Source organism: Neomonachus schauinslandi, chromosome X, assembly GCF_002201575.2.
Source record: "Neomonachus schauinslandi chromosome X, ASM220157v2, whole genome shotgun sequence".
NCBI classification, from domain to species: Eukaryota; Metazoa; Chordata; class Mammalia; order Carnivora; family Phocidae; genus Neomonachus; species Neomonachus schauinslandi.
This window is the reverse complement of record NC_058419.1, coordinates 16,426,584-16,451,065: the sequence shown is the minus strand read 5'-3', so window position 1 is coordinate 16,451,065 and position 24,482 is coordinate 16,426,584. Positions and strand designations below refer to the sequence as shown.

The 24,482-nt window shown below is 42.7% G+C and overlaps 1 protein-coding gene across 1 annotated transcript; it reads right to left on the bottom strand.

The window, feature by feature from the left end:
* Nucleotides 1–369: 369 nt before the first annotated feature.
* Nucleotides 370–23,590, bottom strand: MOSPD1 (motile sperm domain containing 1). The gene is made up of 6 exons (XM_021684385.2): nt 23,505–23,590; nt 11,000–11,257; nt 10,814–10,889; nt 8,933–9,150; nt 3,928–4,089; nt 370–1,963 (listed from the first exon to the last, which is right to left on the bottom strand). The coding sequence occupies exons 2-6, from the start codon at nt 11,151–11,153 to the stop codon at nt 1,932–1,934; spliced, it is 642 nt and encodes a 213-aa protein (XP_021540060.1). The 5' UTR covers nt 11,154–11,257; nt 23,505–23,590; the 3' UTR covers nt 370–1,931.
* Between the last annotated feature and the right edge of the window lie 892 nt (nt 23,591–24,482).

Genomic DNA, 24,482 nt, shown 5'->3' with positions numbered 1-24,482 from the left:
CAATGGAACCATATTTAAACCAACAAGAGTGGTCACTTGAAAGGATCTGAGTGGACAGGGAAGGCAAACAGTGATTTTTTTACTGTACACCTTTTTATTTTTTAAAAAAGTCATCTCTACGCCCAACATGGGGCTCAAACTCAGGCGCCCCGGTATACCTTTTTATAGTTGACTTTGGAAGCACGTGACTATTACCTATTCAAAAATTTAAACAAATTAATTCCCCTGGTAAAATAAGAAACAAGACATTTTAGCTCATATATTTCACTTCTTATTTTTCCTGTTTAACTCACAGGAATAGGAGACAGCTCTAGGAAACAGGAGACTAAAACGGAGTTCCTCAGCGGTAACCAGAATAAAATGTGTACGTCAGTGTGAAACTCAGGCCTCCATTTCCATTTATTTTTTTAAAGTAATTTGTCCTTTACAATGTGTCATCTCATACACACACGCGCACACACACACACATACATGGGAGGGCTTGAAAGGGACAGAGAAACAAGAATAACCTCCAAACAATTTTTTTTAACAAAGTTTAAAATAAATTACATTTCTGTCTTCTCAGTCATTACATAATGTACAGACATGATCCATTTAATGATTTAGCTTTCCCAAATTGTTAAACAATGAGGATTTTCTATTAAAGAGGATATGTAAAAGCTTTCACTTTAGAAGCAAAGTACTATTTCCTGCAAACACCAACCTCGGGCATACATTTTGTGGTTATGTATATTCCTTGGGAAGACTACAGTAGCAGTGCAGAAGTTCATTCTATAAAAAGATCTGAAAGATGATTTTCAAGAGACTCAATGCATTGTGCTCTCAGATAAAAATCCTAAGTCAAAAGATCACTTATTATGACAATAACAGTTAAAACTACATATATATGTTAAAGATCAGAAGAAGCTATAAAGAAATGTAAATATTTGTGCTTTGGGGACTTTTTTTTTTTTTGGTAAAGTTGTTTTAATAAATAGAAACTTAAAAAATGTCTCAGTGACTGATATAAAATAGACACATATCAAGGATTTCCTATACTTGGCTTAGAGTTTAAAGGTGAAAAACATCTCTACATACACCACCCGGCATCTGGTAATCCCAGTCCGGGCTAGTTGCTGACAGTCAGGCAAGGGGTTAGGAAGAAAGATAAAGTGATTTTTTCCTCCTCCTATTAACATAAAGCATGATCCAGAGGTAAAGCCAGGGTGAACCAAATAACTAAACAAATGCCTACCTTCCTTTCAAATTCTTAGACCAAAGAGAGAAGTCATGCTACTTCTAGGAGTGTCAAAGAAAACCCTAGAACTACCTATCCTGTAGTTCACCATATGAATTAAATATGTCTGGTCTTCTGGGAGATCCTAGGACAGGATAAGCATGATCCCTCCATACTTTATGCTTTTTCTTTTTTTTTTTTTTACCCTCCACACATTAACTGTAAGACTTATTTTTAAAAACACCATGGCAACTGTTTATAATGACAGAGGACAAGGTATCGTTTACATAGTAACACTGCTGTTTGTAGTTAGGGAAATAAATGTCATTTCATGTTTAGGCTGGTCAGTTTGCTCTTTCAGGCCTTTCACTTGGAAGGACATATAACCTTAAGAATCAAAGTGAATTAGAAAAAAAAAATGAGAAAATAGATGTTTTAGTTAAAGTCTTTTGCACAACAGCTTTAGATATAAAAAGAATTTCTTCAAATAATTTCCTAGGTGTCACTCAGAAGCATCCTTGCTGTCTGTAACATAATGTATTGGAGTCCTTCCAATAAAATTATAGAGTAATTTAAAATATATATTATACTTTTGCAATTGTCGTAAATCATTCAATAGTTTGTAGCATGTTAATGGAGTGAAAGAGAGATAAAAGGCAGTCCACATTCATATTTGCAAGATAAATTTACTTCAGAAGTCAACTGAATTCCTTGCTCATGTTCTAAGTATAGCCATTGTGATAAGACCTGAAAGAAAAAAATTGGAGAACAGTTAAAGCCATGCATTTTACAAAGTCTTCCATTCAATAAGCAATTGTTTAGATCTCAATGAGCAAATAAAATACAGCACATAGACAGGCACTCTACCAAGAATCCAAAGTCAGTTTGAATTTAGTTGATATTATACAGAAGAAATCCAATTTACAGCAATGGGCAGTCACTGGATAGATTTAATTAAATCACTAATGTCTGGCCATAGCTAATTTTTTAACCATCAACTATACCTCCCACTTTATCCAGTCCCATCAGCTATAAAAATAGCAGTAAAGCCAGCCAAGTTCATCAACAAAAACAAGTCGAGCCTATTTGTATCCCAGGGCTCTAGGACCACAAAGAGACAGAAGCATAATATTCCTGCCGGGCTTGTCTCTTTTGAAGAGACTCCATACATGAAACCATAAACATTTAATAATGTAATATGCTCAGTCCTAAATAAGTGGTTAAAAAAAAAAAAAAGTGGTGAGTGATAAAGTACAGAGAGGGAGAACAATCCCGTAGGACCTGGGCAGGTCAGAAAAGATGCCCCAAAAGGTAAAGCTGAAATAAGCCTGAGATGGACAGGAATGATAAAGAACAAGGAGATCAGCAGGCATTTCAGGTGTGGGGACGGCAAAGCGAGGACCAAGAGGCTGACCAGACTCTTCGATGAGCTTTTCAGGACTAACCTCAAAGGCTGTGATCAAGGATTTATACAGGCGATCAGCTGGATGAGCCTGGCTCAAAGAGGTCTCAGGATGGAGAGCCTCGGATGCCCAACTACGGAGTCCTACTTCTTTCTCTGGGCTGTGGGGAGTCCTTGACGGCTCCCGGGTAGGGAGTGGCGGGGGTGAAACCAAAGCAGAATGGAAATCCATCTGACAGCAATGCAATGGGGGCATTTGGGGGGTTAAAATAACGGGTTGGGGGGGCAGGAATAGGAAGAGAAGGGACACAGATAGAAGGCAGGAAGCCAAATTGAGAAGACAATTTTGAAACTTAAAGAGAGCATAGGGGCGCCTGGGTGGCTCAGTCGGTTAAGCGTCTGCCTTCGGCTCAGGTCATGATCCCGGGGTCCTGGATTGAGCTCCACGTCAGGCTCCCTGCTCAGCGGAGAGCCTGCTTCTCCCCCTCCCTCTGCCCGTCCCCCCTGCTCGTGCACGCCATCAAATAAGTAAAATCTTTAAAAAGATAAAAATTAAAAAAGGGAGCATACCAAGGAGTACTGAGAGAATAGTGAAAGAGTTGGCCTCTCGGAAGAGGTGACAGGAGACTATGAAGACAGCCATGACTGGATCCCTAATCCCTGACACGTGGCAGAGACTGAGGAACTGTTTGTTCAGTTAAACTAATTATAAGATTTCAAGCCAGGATGACTGAAAGAATGATTTAATGGAAATCTGGGAACTGGTTTAAAGAGAAAGGTTCACAGTGTTAAACAAGGCTGCATTGTTCACCTTTATCACTGTATGCACTTTGTCTAAGGGTTTCCCTGGGATCAGTTCCTAGAAGTAGAAATGCTGGATGGGGCAATATACACATCTTACATTTTAGACCTGTTTTATACCATCTCAAGTCAGCAAAATGAAAACAACTGAATACAGCATTAGGTGCCGGATCAATCAGCTACAAAGAACTCATCGTCGAGGCGCCTGGCTGGCTTAGTCAATAAAGCATGGGACTCTCGATCTTGGGGTCGTGAGTTTGAGCCCCCACGCGTGTAAAGAGGACTTACATCAACTTAAAAAGGAAAATAAAAAAGAACGAAATGTAAGCCAAAACATTCAATCTTAAAATGCACTTTACCTCAACACATGCTTTTGAAGCTATCTTACCTGTTTTTCTATTAAAAAAAAAAATTTAAAGCAGCACCAGCCCCATGGCCCTTACACATCTAAGGCCACCACCACCACCTCCGGACACACACACACCCCACGCGCAGCTTTAGCACTTACCTAAGATATAAGCGGCCACTAGCTTCTGATTCACACTTAAGTGGAGGTAGAGGGGCACCAGCGATCCCGCATCCCCCAGTGTGGGAAGCATCAAAGCTGCAATGCACACCACTCCCAGGAAGACAGTTAGGAAGCTAGGTCCCGAGGACACAGCTCTGTTCTCTGTAAAAAGACAACACTTCCTGAGCTTACTTCTAAAAATGCCCCAAGACCAAAGTTCATTCGCATAGACGGTCTACCACTCACCAGGATGCTGGTTTTGTCTTACTTCTCTGACTCTGCCCATGATTTCCATGCCATAGGGACGTATCTGCTGGACTTATCTGGAAGCCCATAATGTCTCTGAGTCGTTACAGAAATGGAGTGTTGAAATGGCATTGTGAGGTAGTAAGTTCCTACTGAGGGGTCACCATCCTTACCCACCCCCGCCTCACCCTAATGAGTAGAAAGTGGTCAAGCATGCATCGTCTGTATGTGTTTATAAAATATACCAACAGAATTTTTAAAGAATGGGCTAGAAATAGAAATTGAAGTTCTGATATTTTCTTCCTGTACCCCAATGGATGGCTTGTGTCTCTTACTCCATTCTGGAGCCCACTGCCTTCTGAGAGTATCTTAGGTAGACAGGTTTGGTCCTCGTAACTGTAGCATCCTGCTACCATTTTTGAAAACAGTAAAAGCAGCAGAAAAGCACTACATGAGTGTTTTAAAGCTACCTGTGGGGGCGCCCAGGGGGGCTCAGCTCAGTTGGTGAAGCGTCTACCTTCAGCTGTCATGATCCCAGGGCCCTAGGATCGAACCCTGCGTCAGGCTCCCTGCTCAGCAGGCAGTCTGCTTCTGCTTCTCCCTCTCCCTCTGCCCCTCTCCCCCCTGCTCGTGCTCTCTCCCTCTCCCTCTCTCAATAAAATCTTAAAAAAAAAAAAAAAGCTACCTCTGAAAATTCTTGTCCCCTGCTCTCTTCCATTTACAGCAAAGGAGGAAGCAGAAACAATACCTGGCAAGTATTATGCTACATGAAATAAACCAGTCACAGCAGGACAAATACTGCATGACTGCACTTATATGAGGTATCTAAAACACAGTCCAACTCAGAATCAGAGAGTAGAACGGTGGTTACCATTGGGGTGTGTTTAAAATGGGAGTTACTGGGGCGCCTGGGTGGCTCAGTCGGTTAAACGTCTGCCTTCGGCTCGGGTCATGATCCCGGGGTCCTGGGATCGAGCCCCGCGTCGGGCTCCCTGCTCAGAGGGGAGCCTGCTTCTCCCTCTGCCTCTGCCCCTGCCCCTCTCCTCCTTGCTCATGTTCTCTCTCTCTCTCAAATAAATGGAATCTTAAAAAAATAAAATAAAATCTTTAAAAAAAATAAAAAATAAATGGGAGTTACTAATCACGGGCATAATGTCTCAAGCAAGCAAGATGAATAAGTTCTAGAGCTCTACTGTACAACTGTGCCTACAGTGAACAATACTGTATTGTACACTTAAACATTTGTGAGTTAAGTGTTCTTACTTCAATAAAAGAAAATTTAAAAAACATTAGCAGTGCTTGCTGTATGTGTGCAATATTCATACCCATATTTTTAAGAAACCCGGTAACAACATATTCTGTCATAGAGCTTTTCCCACCACCCTTCTTTCATTAAAAGGAATAGCCAACAGCAACACAATCTTGTGTTTTATTAATGAAATAACACTGTTCATTTTATTATTAAATGCAGCTTTTCTAAATTATTAATACCTTAGCTGTTGTGCGAAGTTTAATTGAGCCTTGCCAAAGCCAGACAGGTGGAAACAAATTCAAATTTTATAGTGATTATTGCTTGAGACGAAACAACAGCATAAATACCTAAAAACAAGTCTTCTTTTTAGTTAGTAAATGAAGTATCTTTGTATTTATATTTGCTGCAGAGATAAGCTTTCAAGGCAAACATTTATTTAGGACTACTACACCGCTGGCTGAAAACCCACAATAAAGATAATTTCAAGGAATTCTTAGTATTTAGAGAAATTCCAAAGACATTTGCATAGATGCTTGCAATTTTTCAAAGTGGAAATGGCTCTTCTTCTGATACTACAAGATTGTTGTAAAAATTTTATAGAGCTATAGAAAACATAAAGGTTCCTGATCAGTCTCACCCTCCTAGAGAGAACACTGTTAACAGCTTGGTACAGATCCTTTCAGAGTTTATAAACATCCACATAAACATGAAAAAAAAATTTTTTTTAACATAAATGAGACCATAATATGCATACTGTTCTATAACTGTTTTTTCCTCTCCGAAATATATATATGAGCCTCATTCTATGTCAACGTATAAGCATCTGTCATTCTATCAGATCCTTGGAAATAAATGTCTGCCTGGCATCCCATCTTATGAATATTCATAATTTAATCCAATCCCCAATTGATGGACTTTTAGGTCATTTTCAATCTTTTATTATTATAAACAATAATAAAGAGTCTAATTTTCTTAAGCCAGAGGGCACGGACTCAAAACATTGCACAGACATAGCGGTTCATTAGCAATGTAATTAAGACAAACCCACCAAGACGCAGCTGCATCTTTTCAAAACATCTTTTTAATCACCTGGGCTTTGGTATTTTATTCAAGTATGCTTTGTGGGTTTCTCTTAAATTTCTGTTAAATGAAAAAATATATATATATATATAAATGTACTTATGCACATAGACAAGGTCTGGAAAAGAACACGGAACACTTATGTAAGCAGATTTGTTAAGTGTGTGGGATTGTAGGTGCTGTTTTCCTTTATGAATTTGTTACTGCTATGTCTTTTATAGTAGAATCAGCTCGAGAAGAAATTTCTCATTTTCCTGCCTTTCGATACACTTGTAAGAACACATTTATAAAATCTACATCTTTCGCGATCTAGCCTCTGACCATTTTCCGGCTGGTCCACAGAGCCTCACAACACTGCTGCACTTGCGGTATGTCTGATAGTCATTTCTCTAAGCTAAACATGTGCAAAAATAATGACATTTCAAAACCTCCCCCCAAACAATCTCGATTCGTTTCAACATTTTAGTTCAGAGACACTTAATGAAAAACCATAGAATTTTACATACTGGAAACCACATGTAATTTACTATTCATTTGATAAACAGAAGTGGAAAATATCACTTTGTCCACATGGACTAAATCAGGCACCATTATACACTATTAAAGAAGAAAACTTTCCTCAGTTTCCTACCACGTTATTAGGAACGTGGGGGGAACTCCTTGCAAACCGGACATGTCGGCCAGGACTTCATACGGGGCTCTACCGTGGTGTCGCTCCTTGCTCTGAAGAGTGGCAAGAGCCATGGAAACCTTGTGAGACAAAGCAAACCAATCCAACAGACCCCACTGGATGAGAAGTCCAGCCCTCGTAGTGAAACCCATGCACACACTACTCTGTGCCGGGCACTCTGCTCGTGGCCGAGGACATGAGAGTTAACTAGACAAATAAGGTGCTTGTCTTCATTGGGCTTCCTGACATGGATGGCTTAGAGAGGTTTTTTTCCCCAAAACAGAAATCACCTCCTTTCTTTATCTACTTTGATTTTACAATTAGAAGAATTCTCTAATATGCTTCAGATACCAAAGGTTCACTGTCCAGGGAAAATAAGAATAAAATGCTCAATTAATACACACTGTAATTATTTAGCCTTTTAGGATGATTTTCACCTGAATTCTAGTAAGTTTTAAAATAAAGGGAAAAAATATAAAACTTTTAATCCTTATTATTGGGGGGGGGCTATTAAACTGGTCTGTTAAATACAGAAATGAGCCGATGGCCATTTTCCTTTAAATTATGAATTGAACATCAAAAACCAAATAGTCATTATATGACTTTTCTTATTCTAGAGGAGGTATCTCCAAGGGGGAATCTTGCATTTCCATAAACATGTATAAGCCAACTTCACAATACTGATCGGAGATCAAAGTGACATTTACCAGAGGCTCTCTTTCAGCTTCGAAAGATGAAAATCTGGTCCTATCGGTCAATAACAGTTGCTGAGAAGAAGCAATCTACTGGCTTCTACCTAGTCCCTAGTCTCGGTGTCACCAGCAAACCTGGGCACTCCGTACATGGATGGAGAAGACTCTTGCCCACAGTAAATCAAAGAGGCATTACTCCCTGTGTTATCCAAATAAACACTCTAAGCTCTAAGATGAACAAACTGATAGGGACCTGTGAATTAATGTAATGACAAGTAGATCTGTTTTTAATTCCTCATAGACAATGTTGCAATTTCAAGGACAGCTGCTATCACATTCATATATCACTATCAAAAAGTTTCCATGTTTTTCTATGGAAAATTTTATCTTCCTCCTCTTATAATGGGGTTGGAAGGAGATAATGAGACGTTAAGAGGGAGGAAGAATGACGTCCAAAGAGTTGAATATGAGGATAGTGTCAATGTTGAAAGAATATATCATAACACTTCTGAATATCTAAGCTGGAAGGAAATGAGGAATGGAGAGGGATTCAATTAATAGCCCACAGGGGATATTATAATCTACTTAGTTTAATTAACTTCAACTTTAATGAGATTTTTTTTTTTTTTCAAAATAATATGAACAGCGCACCAAGCTTGGCCTATTGCCAAACACAATCTCTCTCCTTCTTCGAACTAATTAAATGAGAAAGGATACGGGAAAGTCACAGAAACAAAAGTATATAATTGCCAAATTGTGCTAGCCTTCGAAAGTACAGGGGGGCTGCATTCTCGGGTCGACACATTTCAGAGGCGATAGCAACACTCGGCCTCTCCTTACAGCCTCGGCAGCCAAAAGCTTCTCTCCTCATTTCAAGTCCAGCTCTAGGCCTCTTGCTCGATTTTTCAGTACCTGATCTCTAGTTCGGTTCCGTTCTGAAGTAGTTAATTAGGTGGAAAGTGGCAGATCATTTTTCTAGTAATGATTCTTAGCTCCCTGATGACTTTTTCCAGTTAGAAATGCGTTAAGAGCGCCAACGGGCTTTAAAAGCAACCCCAAAACTACCTGGTTGAAAGGACTGCTCAAAAAATAAACTTTCGGTTAAATGTTCCTTTATCCTTTTTTCCTCTTCTTCCTTTTGTTGTTCTTTTGCAGATGGGAGAAGAATAGCCACAACCTCTTTCCTTCCTAAAGCCTTCCTCTGGCTTTGCTCGGAAACTTGAAAGCGGAACTTGTCTTTTACGCCATAGTGACAGGATTGAACATCTCTATGACGAATCACACTGAAAACATTAAAAAATAAATGCTGTTTAGGTTTCTGGGGGCCTGTCAAACAGAATTCAGCCTGAGATTTCATACAGGAGAACATTAACTAACTGTAACCAAATGTTCAAATACAGAAAGTTGCTAATGATGCTTTAAAAAAAAAAAAAAAAAAAGCCACAGCATAACCCAAAAGGAAATGGGTGATTCTAAAATATTTGATGAAAACACATACTCTACAACACCGAATAAAAGTCTGAAGTAAAAGAACGATAGGTAAAGGAAATTCCTTTTAGCAAGGACATTTTTTCCCCCTTGAGATCTGCGGGCAGCCGTAGTTACTGAATAGGACATATGAAATACTTTCTTCCTCACCAAAGTCTCGTGGATTTCTACTGCCGCTTATTTACTGTGCAAGTAACAAACCTCACCTAGGCTCAAAACTGAAAGTCCGTGCACACAGGTAAAAACAAGCAATTGAATAAGTAACCAGTATGACCAATGCAACAGAAGGCTGACAATACACTTCTGTCTTCCTCTGAAAAGAGTATAAAGCACTTGCAATTTTACAAGAGCGATCTACAATTCCATTTATCTTCGTTCTTAATAGAGAACACAAACCAATTAGGTCAAAGATAACACATTTCTTTGGCAAGAGACTACATTTCTTTGGAATAGTCCTTGCTTACTGTGTATTGAATGAAAATCAAACGAAACCTGTGAAAACACATCCTCAAAAGATACATCATTTTATGGATATGGGAGGATGAAAACATATTCAGAAGAAAAAACTTCTGCTTCTCATTCTCATGGAAGGTTTAAACAAATACAGTTTACTTGGTAGCTTAAATTAAGAGCTGGTCAATGGCTCCATCTGGTCACCACTAGCTCTAAAGTGAAAATTACATAGGAACAGCTTGAACAAACAATCATCTATCTGACACTTAATTTCTGACAAAATTATCTGGAAGAACTCAGATAACCTTTTACAGATGAGTAGCTACACACTTGCTTCCTGTTTGAAGAGATTAACTTCCAGGCTTATTAGGTGAATCATTTCAGATGAACTTATATTACCATTGTTCTGTGAATGTAGTATTACTAGTTTCCCAAATGTCACTATAATAGGATGTTCCAAAGAAAGCTAAATTCCATTACAGCTAGAGAAATTTAAAGGAATGAGTTAGAACTTGACCTTCATAAGCGACCCCGCTATAACAAGCACAACAATTGAGGAGATGTTCACGGAAATATTAACACACACATCAGCTCCAGCATCGTGAAATATTACTAAGGATTTGGTCGACCTGTTTAGAATCTTAAGGGCTTCTTAAGAATTGTGAGGGATCGGGACGCCTGGGTGGCTCAGTCGGCTAATCATCTGCCTTCCGCTTAGGTCATGATCTATCTCAGGGTCTGCTTCTCCCTCTGCCCCCGCCGCCCACCGACCCCCCACCCCCCACCCCCACTCATGTGCGCTCACTCTCACTCTCAAATAAATAACCTTTAAAAAACAATAAATAAAATTTAAAAAAGAATTGTGAGAAACTACAACTCCCAGCAAAAATTCAAAATGTAGTAAATGCCTAACTGGGAATGGCTTCAAGACGAGATCCTTTTCAAGTTAAACACATAAATATTAACACACTTAAAACATGTTACCAGGAAGGGATTTTGACTTACATATCCACACAACACTGAGGCTTTACTGCACCTGCAGCATCAGCGACAACATACTTATTTGGAGTAGTACACAAAACTGAAAGAAAAAGTCACAATGGCCATTAGTGTTTTTTAAAAATTAGTTTCTACAAGTAAACAATTAGTAGGGACTAGTTACAATCCATAAAAGAGACCTAGGAGACTCACCTTTGAACTTTAAGGCAAACTCATAGGGATTATACAGAGTCAACACTTGCTTATGTGTTGACTGGTCATCTGCATAAAATATTAGCTCCGTGGGAAACACAAAAACAGGAAGATTTCCTTCCACTAACTCTGGCTGTCTTTTTTGTTGATGCATTGGCACTGAATCCCCCTTGCTGCAGCTTCTGTTTTTACAGTCTCAAATCTATTTTGGACTTTTCTTAAGTCAGTTAGTTAAAAACTCCAAAGCATTTTGGCAATCTAGAAAGAGAAGAAGAGAGAAGGAAATCGAATGATACCTGTTTTCATTTGCTGTCCCTCCAACAAAAAGCTTGCATTAAAACAGGTCCCCAAACCATTTAAAGCTGCCCTTGGACTTCTCCTCCTGGCTTACTTACACAGCTTGTTCCAAACTATGCAAAGAAATTTACACATGCTCCTTTCACACTCAAGATTTCAACCTATGATAAATTACATAAATACTAGAATAAGGAAGTCTTGCTACCTCAAATTAATCACCCTCTTTCAAGGAGGTGAGATCAAAGGGCCATCACTCTTTTTAAAACCTCGGATTTCTTGGGGCGCCTGGGTGGCTCAGTCGTTAAGCGTCTGCCTTCAGCTCAGGTCATGATCCCAGCGTCCTGGGATTGAGCCCCGCATCGGGCTCCCTGCTCCGCGGGAAGCCTGCTTCTCCCTCTCCTACTCCCCCTGCTTGTGTTCCCTCTGTCAAATAAATAAAATCTTTAAAAATAATAATAATAAATAAATAAAACCTCGGATTTCTTAAGAAGTAGAACAAATTAAGTATTGTCACAACTGATTTTATGTGAGTTAATCAGAATTCTCAAAGGCAAAAAAATAAAAATGAAGTTTCCATGCGTTATGGGAGAAAAACACGAGACTTACTTTTACACTCGTTTCAACAATGCCTTAGTTAATGCCTTCTGGCAGCATGGGTGAGAGAGTTCATCTTTTTTTCTACCAAAAACCCAAGACAAGCAAAAATGTCTTGAAAGGAAGCCGAAAATCCAAACTCGTTAAGGAGTCCTTGGGAGTTTTCTATGAAAAGTTCAAAGTCAGTCGGTAGGCTCTGGCATGCAAGTGGTTCTGTCAAGTATACAGGCTTCAGGAGAGCCCTTTTCTTCCAACTTAGAGACCTTTTGGATTCCTTGTGGGGTTCTTGAATATGTCCTGAATAGTTGTAGCTAGCAGAAGTCTGTCTGATAGGTGTGATGTTGCTGTTTATTTCCTAATCTCATTTTAATCAACAACATTCTTATTTAGCTAACATCCTAAGAATGTGGCTTCTGAAAATGCAAAAGCTAAAACAATACCGATCCCAGAAAATGTCTGATTTTCACTCTGTAGATGACACCTTTAAAAGAGCCCATAAACCATTTCATACTTTGTGTTCAAGTTCCCACACCTTCAAAGAGCAATATAACACAAGATTAAACTGTTTGGTTTTACCAGCTATCGGACTGGTGTGCTGACTCTGCTTGAGGCCCTTCCAACTTTTACCAAATGAGATACTGTATAATCATGTATGCAAATTTTTATTTTCTTTCAGCTGAACACCTGTTATAAGGCAGGAACTGTGTCAGGAGCTGTGCAGAGATACAAAGATGAATAATGCACAGGCCCTGCCCTCAAAAGACTCAAATTGCGGGGCACCTGGGTGGCGGAATTGGTTGAGTAACCAACTCTTGGTTTTGGCTCAGGTCCAGATCTCATGGTCATGGGATCGAGCCCCGCGTCGGGCTCCGTGCTCAGTATGGAGTCCGCGTGAGATGCTCTCTCCCCCTCTCCCCCTGCTTGTGCTCTCTAAATAATAAATAAAATCTTAAAAAAAAAAAAAAGACTCAAATCTAAGGGACAAAACAGTATTTAAGCTACCTCTATTATAATGCATAGCACTATATATATATAAAGTGCTAAGGAATTAGATTACATGAATAATTCTACCTGGAAGAGAGGCAAGGAGAGGTCATTTGAGGTAGTCTCTAAAGAAAAAAAAAAGGCAGGAGCGTCCGGGTGGCTCAGATAGTTAAGCGTCTGCCTTTGGCTCAGGACATGATCCCAGAGTCCTGGGATCGAGGCCGAGGACCTCATCGGGCTCCCTGCTCAGCGGGGAGTCTGCTTCTCCCCATCGCCCATTCCACCCCCCCACCCCCGCTCATGCTCGCTGGCGCTGTCTCTCTCAAATAAATAAAATCTTAAAAAGAAAAAAAGAAAGGCATATACTTCTGTGTCGGGGGGGGGGCACTGGTAGGAAGGGCATTCTGACCTAGGGGACAGCATATGCCAAGGCACAGAAATGTGAAGGTGAGGGACAACACTGGGAAGATCATAATCCACAAGCTGTCCCAGATCATCATACTACTTCCTATCTGTGTATTTTACAGCATGCATGTAGCTCATGACAGGGTTGGGTTTTGGGGTGTTTTTTTTTTTTTATTTCCAAAGGGCCTATTTTTTTTGAAAGGGCCTACTGACATTTTTATTAGCAATAACATGTAATATGTGTATCATTCATAACAGATTACAAACTTTTTATTAATTACATATACTGAATTAATTAAGACATGCAATGCTTTTAGCACTTACTGTAGGCCAGGCAATGTTCTAAGTGTTTGCTGCTGTTATTAAATTAGGAAGAGACAGAGACAGATACTGTCGGCAGGCCTCCCGCCTACAGTTCAGCATTTCCACTCCAGCTAACTAACTCTCCACTGTAATACAATAAAACTAAGATTATTCTGAACAGCATCCGATGAAATCATTCTAATTTTGAGTTTTTATTTGCCATATATTTCTTTCTTTTGCTAAGGGCCATACACATTTCTATTTGGATAATGTGCTCTCAGAAGTTTGGTATATTTTTTCCAACAAAAAATAATTAGCTCTATTACTTTCTTAGTGAGCTTGGCTATCAGAAACACAACATCCGAGTTTGCCATCACTGAATAGTATTCAACATCTCATTCTAAAACGTTGTTAGGATGAGAATTTAGGAGCCCCTGGGTGGCTCAGTTGGTTAAGCATCTGCCTTTGGCTCAGGTCATGATCCCAGGGTCCTGGGATCGAGCCCCGCGTCGGGCTCCCTGCTCAGCTTCTCCCTCTTCCTCTGATCCTCCTCCCCACTTGTGCTCTCTCTCTCTCTCTCAAATAAATAAATACAATCTTTAAAAAAAAAAAAAAAAGGATGAGAATTTAGCTTAGGATAAAAAGGTGGCATGGTGGGGCACCTGGGTGGCTCAGATGGTTAAGCACCTGCCTTCGGCTCAGGTCATGATCCCAGGGTCCTGGGATCGAGCCCCGCGTCGGGCTCCCTGCTCAGCGGGGGGCCTGCTTCTCCCCCTTCCTCTGCTTCTCCCCCTGCTCATATTCTCTCTCTGTATCTCTGTGTCTTGAATGAATAAATTTAAAAATCTTTAAAAAAAAATTAAAAAATAAAAAAAAAGGTGGCATGGCATCTCTGATTTCTGGAAAACAGTTTAGTCAATAAATGTTGGCAAAACCGGGTATCCACCTAGGGGAAAAAAAAAGTTGAATTTATCCCTTATTCCTTACAAAATTCCAAAACTTTATCAGGGTAAATTCAAATGGATCCAAGTTTTAAATGTAGAAAAAGAAAACCGTAAAACACTAGAAACCATGGGAAGTCTTTTTTTCTTTTCTAATCTGAGCAACCAGAAACCAAAAAATATTGATAAATTCGACTATCGAAAAACTCTTAAAACACTGCATGGCAAAAAAAAAAGTCTAGGGGCGCCTGGGTGGCTCAGTCGTTGAGCGTCTGCCTTCGGCTCAGGTCATGTTCCCAGGGTCCTGGGATCAAGCCCCGCATTGGGCTCCCTGCTCCGCGGGAGGCCTGCTTCTCCCTCTCCCACTCCCCCTGCTTGTGTTCCCTCTCTCACTGTCTATCAAATAAATAAATAAAATCTTTAAAAAAAAAAAAAAAGTCTATGCAAAGCCAAAGAAACTTTTCCAGCCATAGGCCAGGTCTGATTTCCCTACTAGATGTAGAGGAAATACCAATTATTATGAAAAAGCACTCACCATAAAAATGAGCAAATGCTGCAATATTTTATAGAAAAGGACCAACTGTTTTTAAACTTCCCAGGGGAGGTGGAACCTCACTCACAAGAGAAATACAAACTAAAGCTACACCGAAATACACGTTATTACTTGCCAGACTGCACGGAGCATCCAGGCATGTTCCTAACGTTGCTGACAGCGATATAAACTGGCCCACGGACTCTCCCTGCCACAAGTAAACACACACGTCCTCCGATCTAGAGATTCTACTTCTAGGAATGCAGCCGGCATAAATATTCCTCTTGTGCGAAACCATGTACATGGACGTGTTTTAATCCTCAGTACTGAGGAGTAAATAAAATGATTTATGGGAGGCACACAGAACAAAGCTCGGCACTCAACAAGGGTTAGCTGTTGTTGTCAATAGTCAAAGATGGAAAGAGCCCAACCATCCCTTAAGGGGGGGGGTGGGTGGGTCATGAGATAAAGTATGATACAGCCATTTGGTGGGAGGCCAGGAAGCCGCCAAGAAGAAAGAGGAAGCCCTCTGTGTCGTGGAGGTATGGACTGACCGTCAAGTTCAGTGTTAAGTGAGAAAAGCAAGGTACAATGCATTGCTTTTCTCACTTAACACTGAATTTGACGGTCAGTCCATACCTCCACACCATCTGTGTGGGAGAGGGAGGTCTCCCCGCTCCGGGTAAAAGATCTTTGGAAGGATGGCCAGGGCTGCCCCTGGAGAAACTACCTGAGCAGCTAGGGACAGGGGTGGAAGGGCAGTTTCCTCTGGATACCTTTTTCCATCTTCTATCTTTTGAATTCTGAACCCTATGAACACCTATTCAAAAGCTTGTGTGTGTGTGTGTGTGTGTGTGTGTAAGTCAAATTAAACAACTCCTCCAGGGCCTAATTTGGAAAAGGTGCCAGTTTTGAAACTCAAGAAGGAATTTAGAAACAATGTGTGAAAAATCTCTGTTAATTGCATTTTCCAATTCATGATCCTTTAATAAGATGGAGAGCCTTAAACAATGTGTTAAATGCCAGGATTTCAATTCTTTAAAATCATTTTAGACACAACAGAAGCTCATGCCGGTGAGAAAAACAAAGGCTTAAGAGGGCTTGCAAACTGAGGGAAATGTGCAACTTTTTGTTATAAAGGAGTATGACACGGTTTATAAATCTGACTGGGAAGTCAAAATTAACCACACAGAACAAGCACTAAACTCTTCCAACCTTAAGGGGAAGTTCGTTGGCACAACAAGAGTAGAAATTTCGCTAGCTTTACATAATGGTTTAGGAGAATTCTTATTCTTTTCATTTTGAAGCTTTCTCTTGACGAGTTGAATATGAGCGCTTTTCCCCAGGAATTGTCAATAAATAGGCTGTCTATCCCCCGATCACTGTTTAAGAAGTGTTTCATCGGTTTTTAGCAGTTTATTCTTTCTTTTTGTATCCCTGTTCCCATTTCTCACTTATCTCGGCTAAGATATAAATTGCCTCCTGAACTCTGACCAATGGAAATTAGGGGGGAATTAGCACCAGGTCACCAGAGCAATATCAGTGATTCGGCCAACAAACCTAACGAAGCAGAACACCTGCCTCTAATTGATGGTTTTCCGGCGACTAACACTTTCTCTTTGCTCCCGTCCATACTGCAAAATGATAAAGTGCAAAAATTCTGGGGAAAGATTATATACCAAATCGGTAAAACCTGACTCCAAATCGGTTTATGAGGTTGCTTTCCAAAAGTCAAACACACACAAAGTCAAAGAGTGTGAGCTCCCAGCCCTTCTCATTTTACCTCTGAGGAAAGCAGGCCCAGCATAAAGGACTTACCCAAGGTCACACAAGGTGCTGATGACAGACCTCTGGTCTCCAGACTCACACTTTCCTAAACGGTTCCATCTCCTCTGTGTCTCGTTTCAAAAGTCCTGCCTCTGATGCTCACTGTCACACTGTCACACATGCCCTCATCTCTAGAAAGTTCCCTGCTTCTCCAGAAGAGTTCTCAAACAATGATCCAAAATTCAAGTCTTGATACATGTGTTTCCTTTTCAGTTTTATAAAGAAAAACAACTGAGAGACAGTTTCATTTACTAAGCTGGGCATGCTTTCTTTTCCTGATTATGAAACAAGACCTATGGCTGTCGGTAACTATCCATGAGAGCATTAGTAACCAAGGTTTACTCTGTAGTCTACCTCTCTGGACACCAAAATGTTCCTCATTCTTCAAAGCTGCCTTCAAATTTCCCCTTTGTGCTCTTCCTCTACTTCTCTGATCTATATGATCTCACTGATTTTATTACCTTTTAATGCACTTATTGTATTGATTGAATATTCTGACATTTGTTTTGTGTGGGTTAATCTGGACTCCCCAGACTTCGAGCATAATGCCATATTGTTTTTCCGTGGGGTTTTTGTTGTTTTTCCTCATCCTACATAGACCCAAGCTCGGTGTTAGGCATTTAGCAGATACTGAACTTATCAGCTTGCCTACAGGTGTTTACTAATAACGGTTTCCTCCATCAAGGGACATTCCTCTTCCTCATGGCTGAACACACTTTGTCCATAAAAGACAGGGAAAGGATCCCACTTAAAAGAACAGCCGATCTATGGCAGCTGCTTACCGTGGGTTGGGGTAAGTGGAGAACAGAGAATCCACACTCCCAGCTGCCTCTCCCCACCCCTCCCCGTTTCCCTCTCGTCATTAGCCCTGGCTCCTCAGTGCCCAACTAGGCTCCAAGGTGGCCCTGACCTCACAGGGAAGCAGTGCAGCTAGTGACTCGGGAGCCGCCTTGTCCTTGCCCTCTGTACCAAAGGCACAGAAATGCAATCGTGAATGAAATTTGGAAAGAAAACCTTATGTGTGTACACCACCTTGTGACCAGTTTGCAAACTACTCTCTCTCTCTCTCTCTCTCACACACACACACACACACACACACACTCGCCTAAACACATGAAGTCCTCACACTTTCCACCATCAGTCCAGGGAGACCAGTACCCTAAAGAGTGATCATTTTCTGTTTTCCTCACTTTAGATTGACAAGAAGGAAAAGATCAGACTCAGATAAATGAGTTTCAATACCTTTGCTCACCACAGATTCAAAATGGAGATTTAAAACAGAAACCACTTTAAAAGCATATTGTCATTTACCCTCCCCCCCTTTTTTTTGGAAAGAGGAGGCTGCGAGAAAATCAAATGAAATAAGCAGTCCTTGGGGATTCCTGTGCTGAAGTGGTTTCAAGCTTGGAAACAGCTAAGGATTATCCCAAGTCCAGATTCCCCAGAAACCCATCTGCTGGGCCACAGTGCACCAGCTCCTTATGGCCTCTTCCTGCTTCTCGTCTTTACTCTGATTAGGGTTCCCAGCTCCACCTCTAGGCCAGCTCCCTTTTATCTGGGCACAAAGACTATCTCCTTCCTCCATACTTGGTGTGGTCTGCCAATGGCCAGCGAAATTCTAAACAGTTAAGAGCAATTAAGTTCTTCTGCTTTAGTCTCACTGTTATTCAAACCTCTTTTTTCCTTCCCATTTCATCAGCTCTACTCTCTTCCTCTTTAAATCTCTAGTATTGTCTATCAGGATTTTTAATGGCTGGGTATATTCCTAAAGTCAAGTGTTTCGGGGACGCCTGGGTGGCTCAGTTGGTTAAGCGTCTGCCTCTGGCTCAGGTCATGATCCCAGGGTCCTGGGATGGAGCCCCACATCGGGCTCCCTGCTCAGCGGGGAGCCTGCTTCTCCCTCTCCCATTCCCCCTGCTTGTGTTCCCTCTCTCGCTGTCCCTGTCAAATAAATAAATCTTCAAAAAAAAAAAAAGTCTTTCGCAAGCCATGTTCTAATGTCCACTTTATAGGTTCAATCGTTCATTGTGCAATATTAGGCCATTTGGTTTCTATACATTTTCTAGGTTTTTCGTGTAATGTGATGTCTTACCAATGGGACTGAACTGCTATAAATAATGTGATGACAGGCTATTATCTATTCAAGATGGAAAAGTTGACTAGAGTACATTTTAAGATTAAAAAAAAATAAGGATGCCCTCTAGCAGCATCAGTTTTAAAAGCATTTTTCCTAAAACTACTTATTTCCCATCTTTGTTTTACAATATCTCAGTGTCTTCAGGTATTTCAAGATGTGCGATTCTCAAAGCAAAATCCGTATAACTCATTATATGAAATACACATGTTGTGGGGCGCCTGGGTGGCTCAGTCGGTTAAGCATCCGCCTTTGGCTCCGGTCATGATCCCGGGGTCCTGGGATCGAGCCTCATGTCAGTCTCCCTGCTCAGCGGGGAGCCTGCTTCTCCCTCTGCCTGCCGCTCCCCCTGCTTGTGCTCTCTGACAAAATCTTTAAAAAAAAAAAAAAAAAAGAAATACATATGTTGCTACCTATGGACCTCTCCAGAGTTTTAGAATCACAAGTTCATTCATGGACCATTAACTGAGCACTTATTATGTGCTAGGCCCTGTGCTGAGGAATATGGAGAAAAGATGAAAACATTGTCTCAGCCCTTGAAAAATTCAGTCTAGCAGGAAAAACAGATATACATGGTAATTAGGATATGATGTGACAAGTGTTAAAATGCTGGTAGATAAAAAAGCTCTAGGAGCATAAAGAAAGTGCCAGGCTGCCTTAAATAGGAGTTTGCAGTAGGAGTGGAGAGGGGGGTGAATTCCAGGAAGAAGATGTGTAGAAGCATGAAAGGGACTCTTAAGATGAGCTTTGGCACAGCACATGGTTAAAAAATAGCTTGTATGGAGGAGTGGCGGGAGATGGTGAAAACTCCTGTAAGCCAAGTTCAGGGGGTGGAGACTTGCTTCTGGGTGCCAGTGGTTCTCAAAATGTGGTACCGGACCAGCAGCAGCAGCTTCACCTGGGAACTTGCTAGAAAAGCCAATTCTTGGGTCCCAGGCCAGACCTGCTGCCCCAGAAATCCTGGGGTTGGGGCCCAGTCACCTTTGTTTTCACACGCCCTTCGGATGATTCGAATGCATACTGCACTTTGAGAACCACTGCTTCGGGTGATGGGAAACCTCTGAAGGGTCTTTTTTTTTTTTTTTAAGATTTTTATTTATTTACTTGACACAGAGAGAGAGACAGCTAGAGAGAGAACACAAGCAGGGGGAGTGAGAGAGGGAGAAGCAGGCTCCTGGCTGAGCAGGGAGCCGGATGCGGGGCTCCATCCCAGGACTCTGGGACCATGACCCGAGCCAAAGGCAGACGCTTAACCTACTGAGCCACCCAGGCGCCCCCTCTGAAGGGTCTTAAGCAGAGAACGGACTGGATAAGATCTGGAGTAGGAATCTGGTTGCCGCTGACCAGTTAAGCACAACAGCGGACTCCAGAGGAGTTACAGGAAAAACCAAGTCACCCTTGAATCAACGTGGCCTGAAGTGAGGGCCTAGATGAAGGCAGGAGGAATGGAGAGCAAACCGATTTGAGAGATGTCTTACAGGTGGCCCAGATTCAATCAGGTGACTAGGATATATCCATACGAAGGTGTGACTGCAAGGGTTTTCACATAAAAGCTGTAACCTTGTCGAAGGTATCAACCACTAGGTGTTTTAAGAAAGGAGTGTTCCACACAGTCCCTAGAAAAAGGGGGGAGATGGAGCACAATGTCTGTGTTTCCGTAGCGTCAAAAGCAAAGGGTACCCGGGCTTATCCACGAGTCGTCTTGGTCAGCTTGGCAGTTCAACTTCTCATGGGAAGTTAGTCAACTGGCGTTCATATATTAACATAAAAATCTTTTGTAAGTTTGGTCAGCGTGAATCAATCCTTGAGACTGCCAATTTGGGGATGTGCTGGCAAAATTAAATCTCAAACGCTGCAAAGCTGAAAAAGGCCACTGGTTCGGGGGATCTATCTAACCAAGGCACTGCCAAGGTGAGACCCTGCTAGAGCCTTCTTTTCATCCTAACTTCATCACTGATCACATAGCCCACTTAATTCTGGAAGAAGCTGGGATGAATGAAAGAATCACGCTGTACAATGCCCTAAAGGTCAAGAAAGTCGGGTGTGAACTGTTCTTTCTAATTCTGGAGGCAGGATTTAGCTGAGGCAATTTTCAATTTCCTGACGGAGAGGAGAGAGGGGTCCAGGTCAACCCATATGGCTAATTTATGGCTAATGAGAATTTTGCAGAGCAGTCCCTATTTCTTTAGGACTCTGGATAGCTCTTGTTATGGACTGCATGTTCTTCCAGCTGATACCAATAACTTGGCTTATTTGACCATCTTATTTTGTCCAAGAGTAGTTCCCAATCAAAAACTGCACTATTTTATGGAATTTGAGAGCCATAGGGACCCTGGAGATTAAAACAAAACTTTGATATTACAGGTGAGGAAACAGAAGGCCTCAAAGAGTAAATCACTTCATCTATTTATTGTAGGGCAAGATTCTCTACAATACTACAAGGTGGCAAAACAAGATTCAGAGCAACACCGATCTGCCCATTTAAATTTTAGACGATGTGTAAAATGCCTATTTTCATCTTAAACATTTTAAAAACAGAAAAAGAAGAGTAGCAAATTACTTTATTGGGCTATTAGAGGATGGGGAAGCTTTTCTTGTAGTTTCTTAATTGTTTCAGAAATTAGAGTTAAGGGGCACCCGGGTGGCTCAGTTGGCTAAGCGTCTGACTCTTGATTTTCAGCTCAGGTCATGATCTCAGGGTCCTGAGATCAAGCCCCACCTCAGGCTCCATGCTGGGTGTGGAGCCTGCTTAAGATTTTCTCTCCCTCTGCCTCTGCCCCCACCCTCTCAAAAAAAAAAATGAGAATTAAATGTCAAAGCTTCAGGAGAAAACCATTAAAAATAAAAAATTGGGGAAGAAAATGTGCATGAACAATTCAGGGGAAGAAACATGCATTATTTTATAAGCTATTTGTTCTGTTTTCGGTCTTCACCTACAAAGGGGTAACTTTATACTGAATATTGCCCATTACATCTAATTATATATTGCATGTAAAGGGAATCTATCACCACTACCCCCTTACAGATTTGAGAAACTCCATATTTTCAAATATCCTGGTATTTGAGTAAACCTTGTATTTTGAGAGTTCCAGAAATGCTTCAGAAACTAGTTTAATCTTGTATCCTGTCGGGTATGTAGATGTGAACAACTTGAAAGGCACATTTGGCCCCGCTTCCTGTTTTCCAAACTTCCCACTGCTTTCTACCACATATATATGTAATCTAGAAGTTGGTGTCCATTCCCTGGTCAATATCCTGTATATAGCATTTTATAGGCAGATTTCCAAGCACTTAAAGGAAACATGGACAAGATTTCCATCAGCAAGAATATATTAAATTCCAGGTGTGCCCTGGCTGAAACAGGAGACTTTCCCCCTTCTCTCTGGAATTCACATTAAGAACGCAATGCATTCCGATAGAACAGGACTGCTTTTTAGGCAAGATCCGAAGAATCCCATTTTCCAGGTCTGCGTCCATCTCTTTATTTCCCTCAACGGTCAAAAAAAAAAAAAAAAAAAAAAAACGGGACCGCTTTCATTTAGTATTTTGCCCTCTCACTCCCCGAGGTGAGGTCTCTTGGCTTCTACTGGGGCAGAAAAGCAACTCCAGTCCCGAGAGGGCAGACTGTCAGTTACTTTACCCAAAGGAGAAACCGCAGAACACTGAATAAGGGCTGGAGGGCAGGAGAGGGAGTCTGAAACGGTCCGTCCTAGGACTGAAGCTCCACCTGATTGGGGCCCAGCCTTTCCAGCCTTCATCCCCACACCGGCCGGCTCCATGTGAAACCGGTCATGTGAGCCTGTTTACAGCCGAGCAGCTGGTGCAACCATCAGGATCCGTGCGGAGGTCCAGGAAGGGGGACGGATGCAGGCCACGTACCCCCGCCACCCCCCGCCACTATTCCGCGAAGGCGTTCGCTCTCCCTCTCTGCCTCGCCACCCCACTTTCACCTCCCTCCAGCCATCCCGGGACGCCTCGTTCCAGCCCCGCCGATTTCCTTCCAGTTGCTCGCCGAGGGGGGGACCGGCTGGGTTGGGGGAAGGAGGAGTTAGGGCGAGGACGGTGTCACCCCGAATGGGGAGTCAGCCTCCCTTCCCTAGCCCTCCTCGCCACATCCGCCAAAGAGCTGTCCCTGGAGTCTCATCCCCGGGGCGACCGAACTCTGCCGGGCGGGCACCGGGAGGAACCCGAGCCTGCTGCCTCCGCCCGGGCACGGGAAAGGCACGCACGGGCCGGCCGGACCCTGGGGCCGGGCTCCGCGGGCGGCGGGGCAGCTGACAGTCAGAGATGGGGCAGAAAGGGCTCCATGTGCCCGCTCCCCACCTCCCACCCGCCGCCCGGCGCCGCCGAGCCCCGCCGTCAGTCACAGAGCCAAGCTCGGGGGCTGGGGACGGCTCATTCTGTGCCCGGGGTCTCTCGGCAACGTAACTTCCACGTCTTCCCGAAGTCGGAGGAAGTGGGTGACGGGACGGCGGGGGGGACTCTCACCTCGGCAACCCCGGCTCCTCGGAAAGCAGCTGCGACTGCCCCTCCGCTCCTTTGTCAGCGTCTCTAGGCTGCACTGCCTGCTGGGATACCGGAGGACTCAAATGCCACCTCTCTCCGCCCTCGAGGATGAGCTGCAGTTGGGGGTGGGTGGGAAGAGGCGGAGGAGGTGGAGCCGGGGGCGGGGCCGGGGCGGGGGCGGAGCCTCTTTACCGCCACCTGGCCTCTCGGGTTTGTTCCTTCGCAGTGCTCCAAACTTCTCTTCCTGCTGTCCCGCACCTCTCCCTCCCCTCCCCTCCCCTCCCGCCGCCCCTTGAGGAGACCGGAGACCCTTCGTGAGGGTCATCTCCCTTTGCACTTGTCGGGCGGTCACCCTTGATTCCCCAGGCGCGCACACACGCGCACACACCTACACACAGTGAGTACCCAAGGCCAGTTGATTTCTACCGCCCATCTCATCAACCCCCTTTCTCCACTCCGTCCTCGGTGCTACAGGCTCTGTGTAGACCCCATGACCTTTTTTGCTTGGAGCTCCGCAGTAACCTCCTGGTTGGGCTCTCTGCTTCCACGCTTGCCTTTGCCCACACCATCTCTCAGACGGCAACCAGAGGGATTTACCTAAGATGTACAGGGGACCTGTTACTTTTCTGCTTAAAACCTTCCAGTGTCTCAGAAGGTGCCCACAATCCCTGGGCATGGGATAGAAGGTCCTCCGTAATCCTTTTCTGATGCACCCCATATCCTAACGCAATAAACCAGGCCTCCCTGGAAGACAGTGGGGCCAGGGAGCACGCTGCCTGCCCTAAATACTCCCCGTTGAAAGGAAGCCGCACTGTCGGTAATGGTCACAGGCCCCTTGAAATATCATCAAAGATGGAATACTCAGAATTAAATGTTAATGCTGTTCAGAAAGGCAGAGGAAGGTGCAGCCTGCTTCACGTTCCCTCCCTACAAGTAGAAGGCCCAAAGACTTCTCCTCGA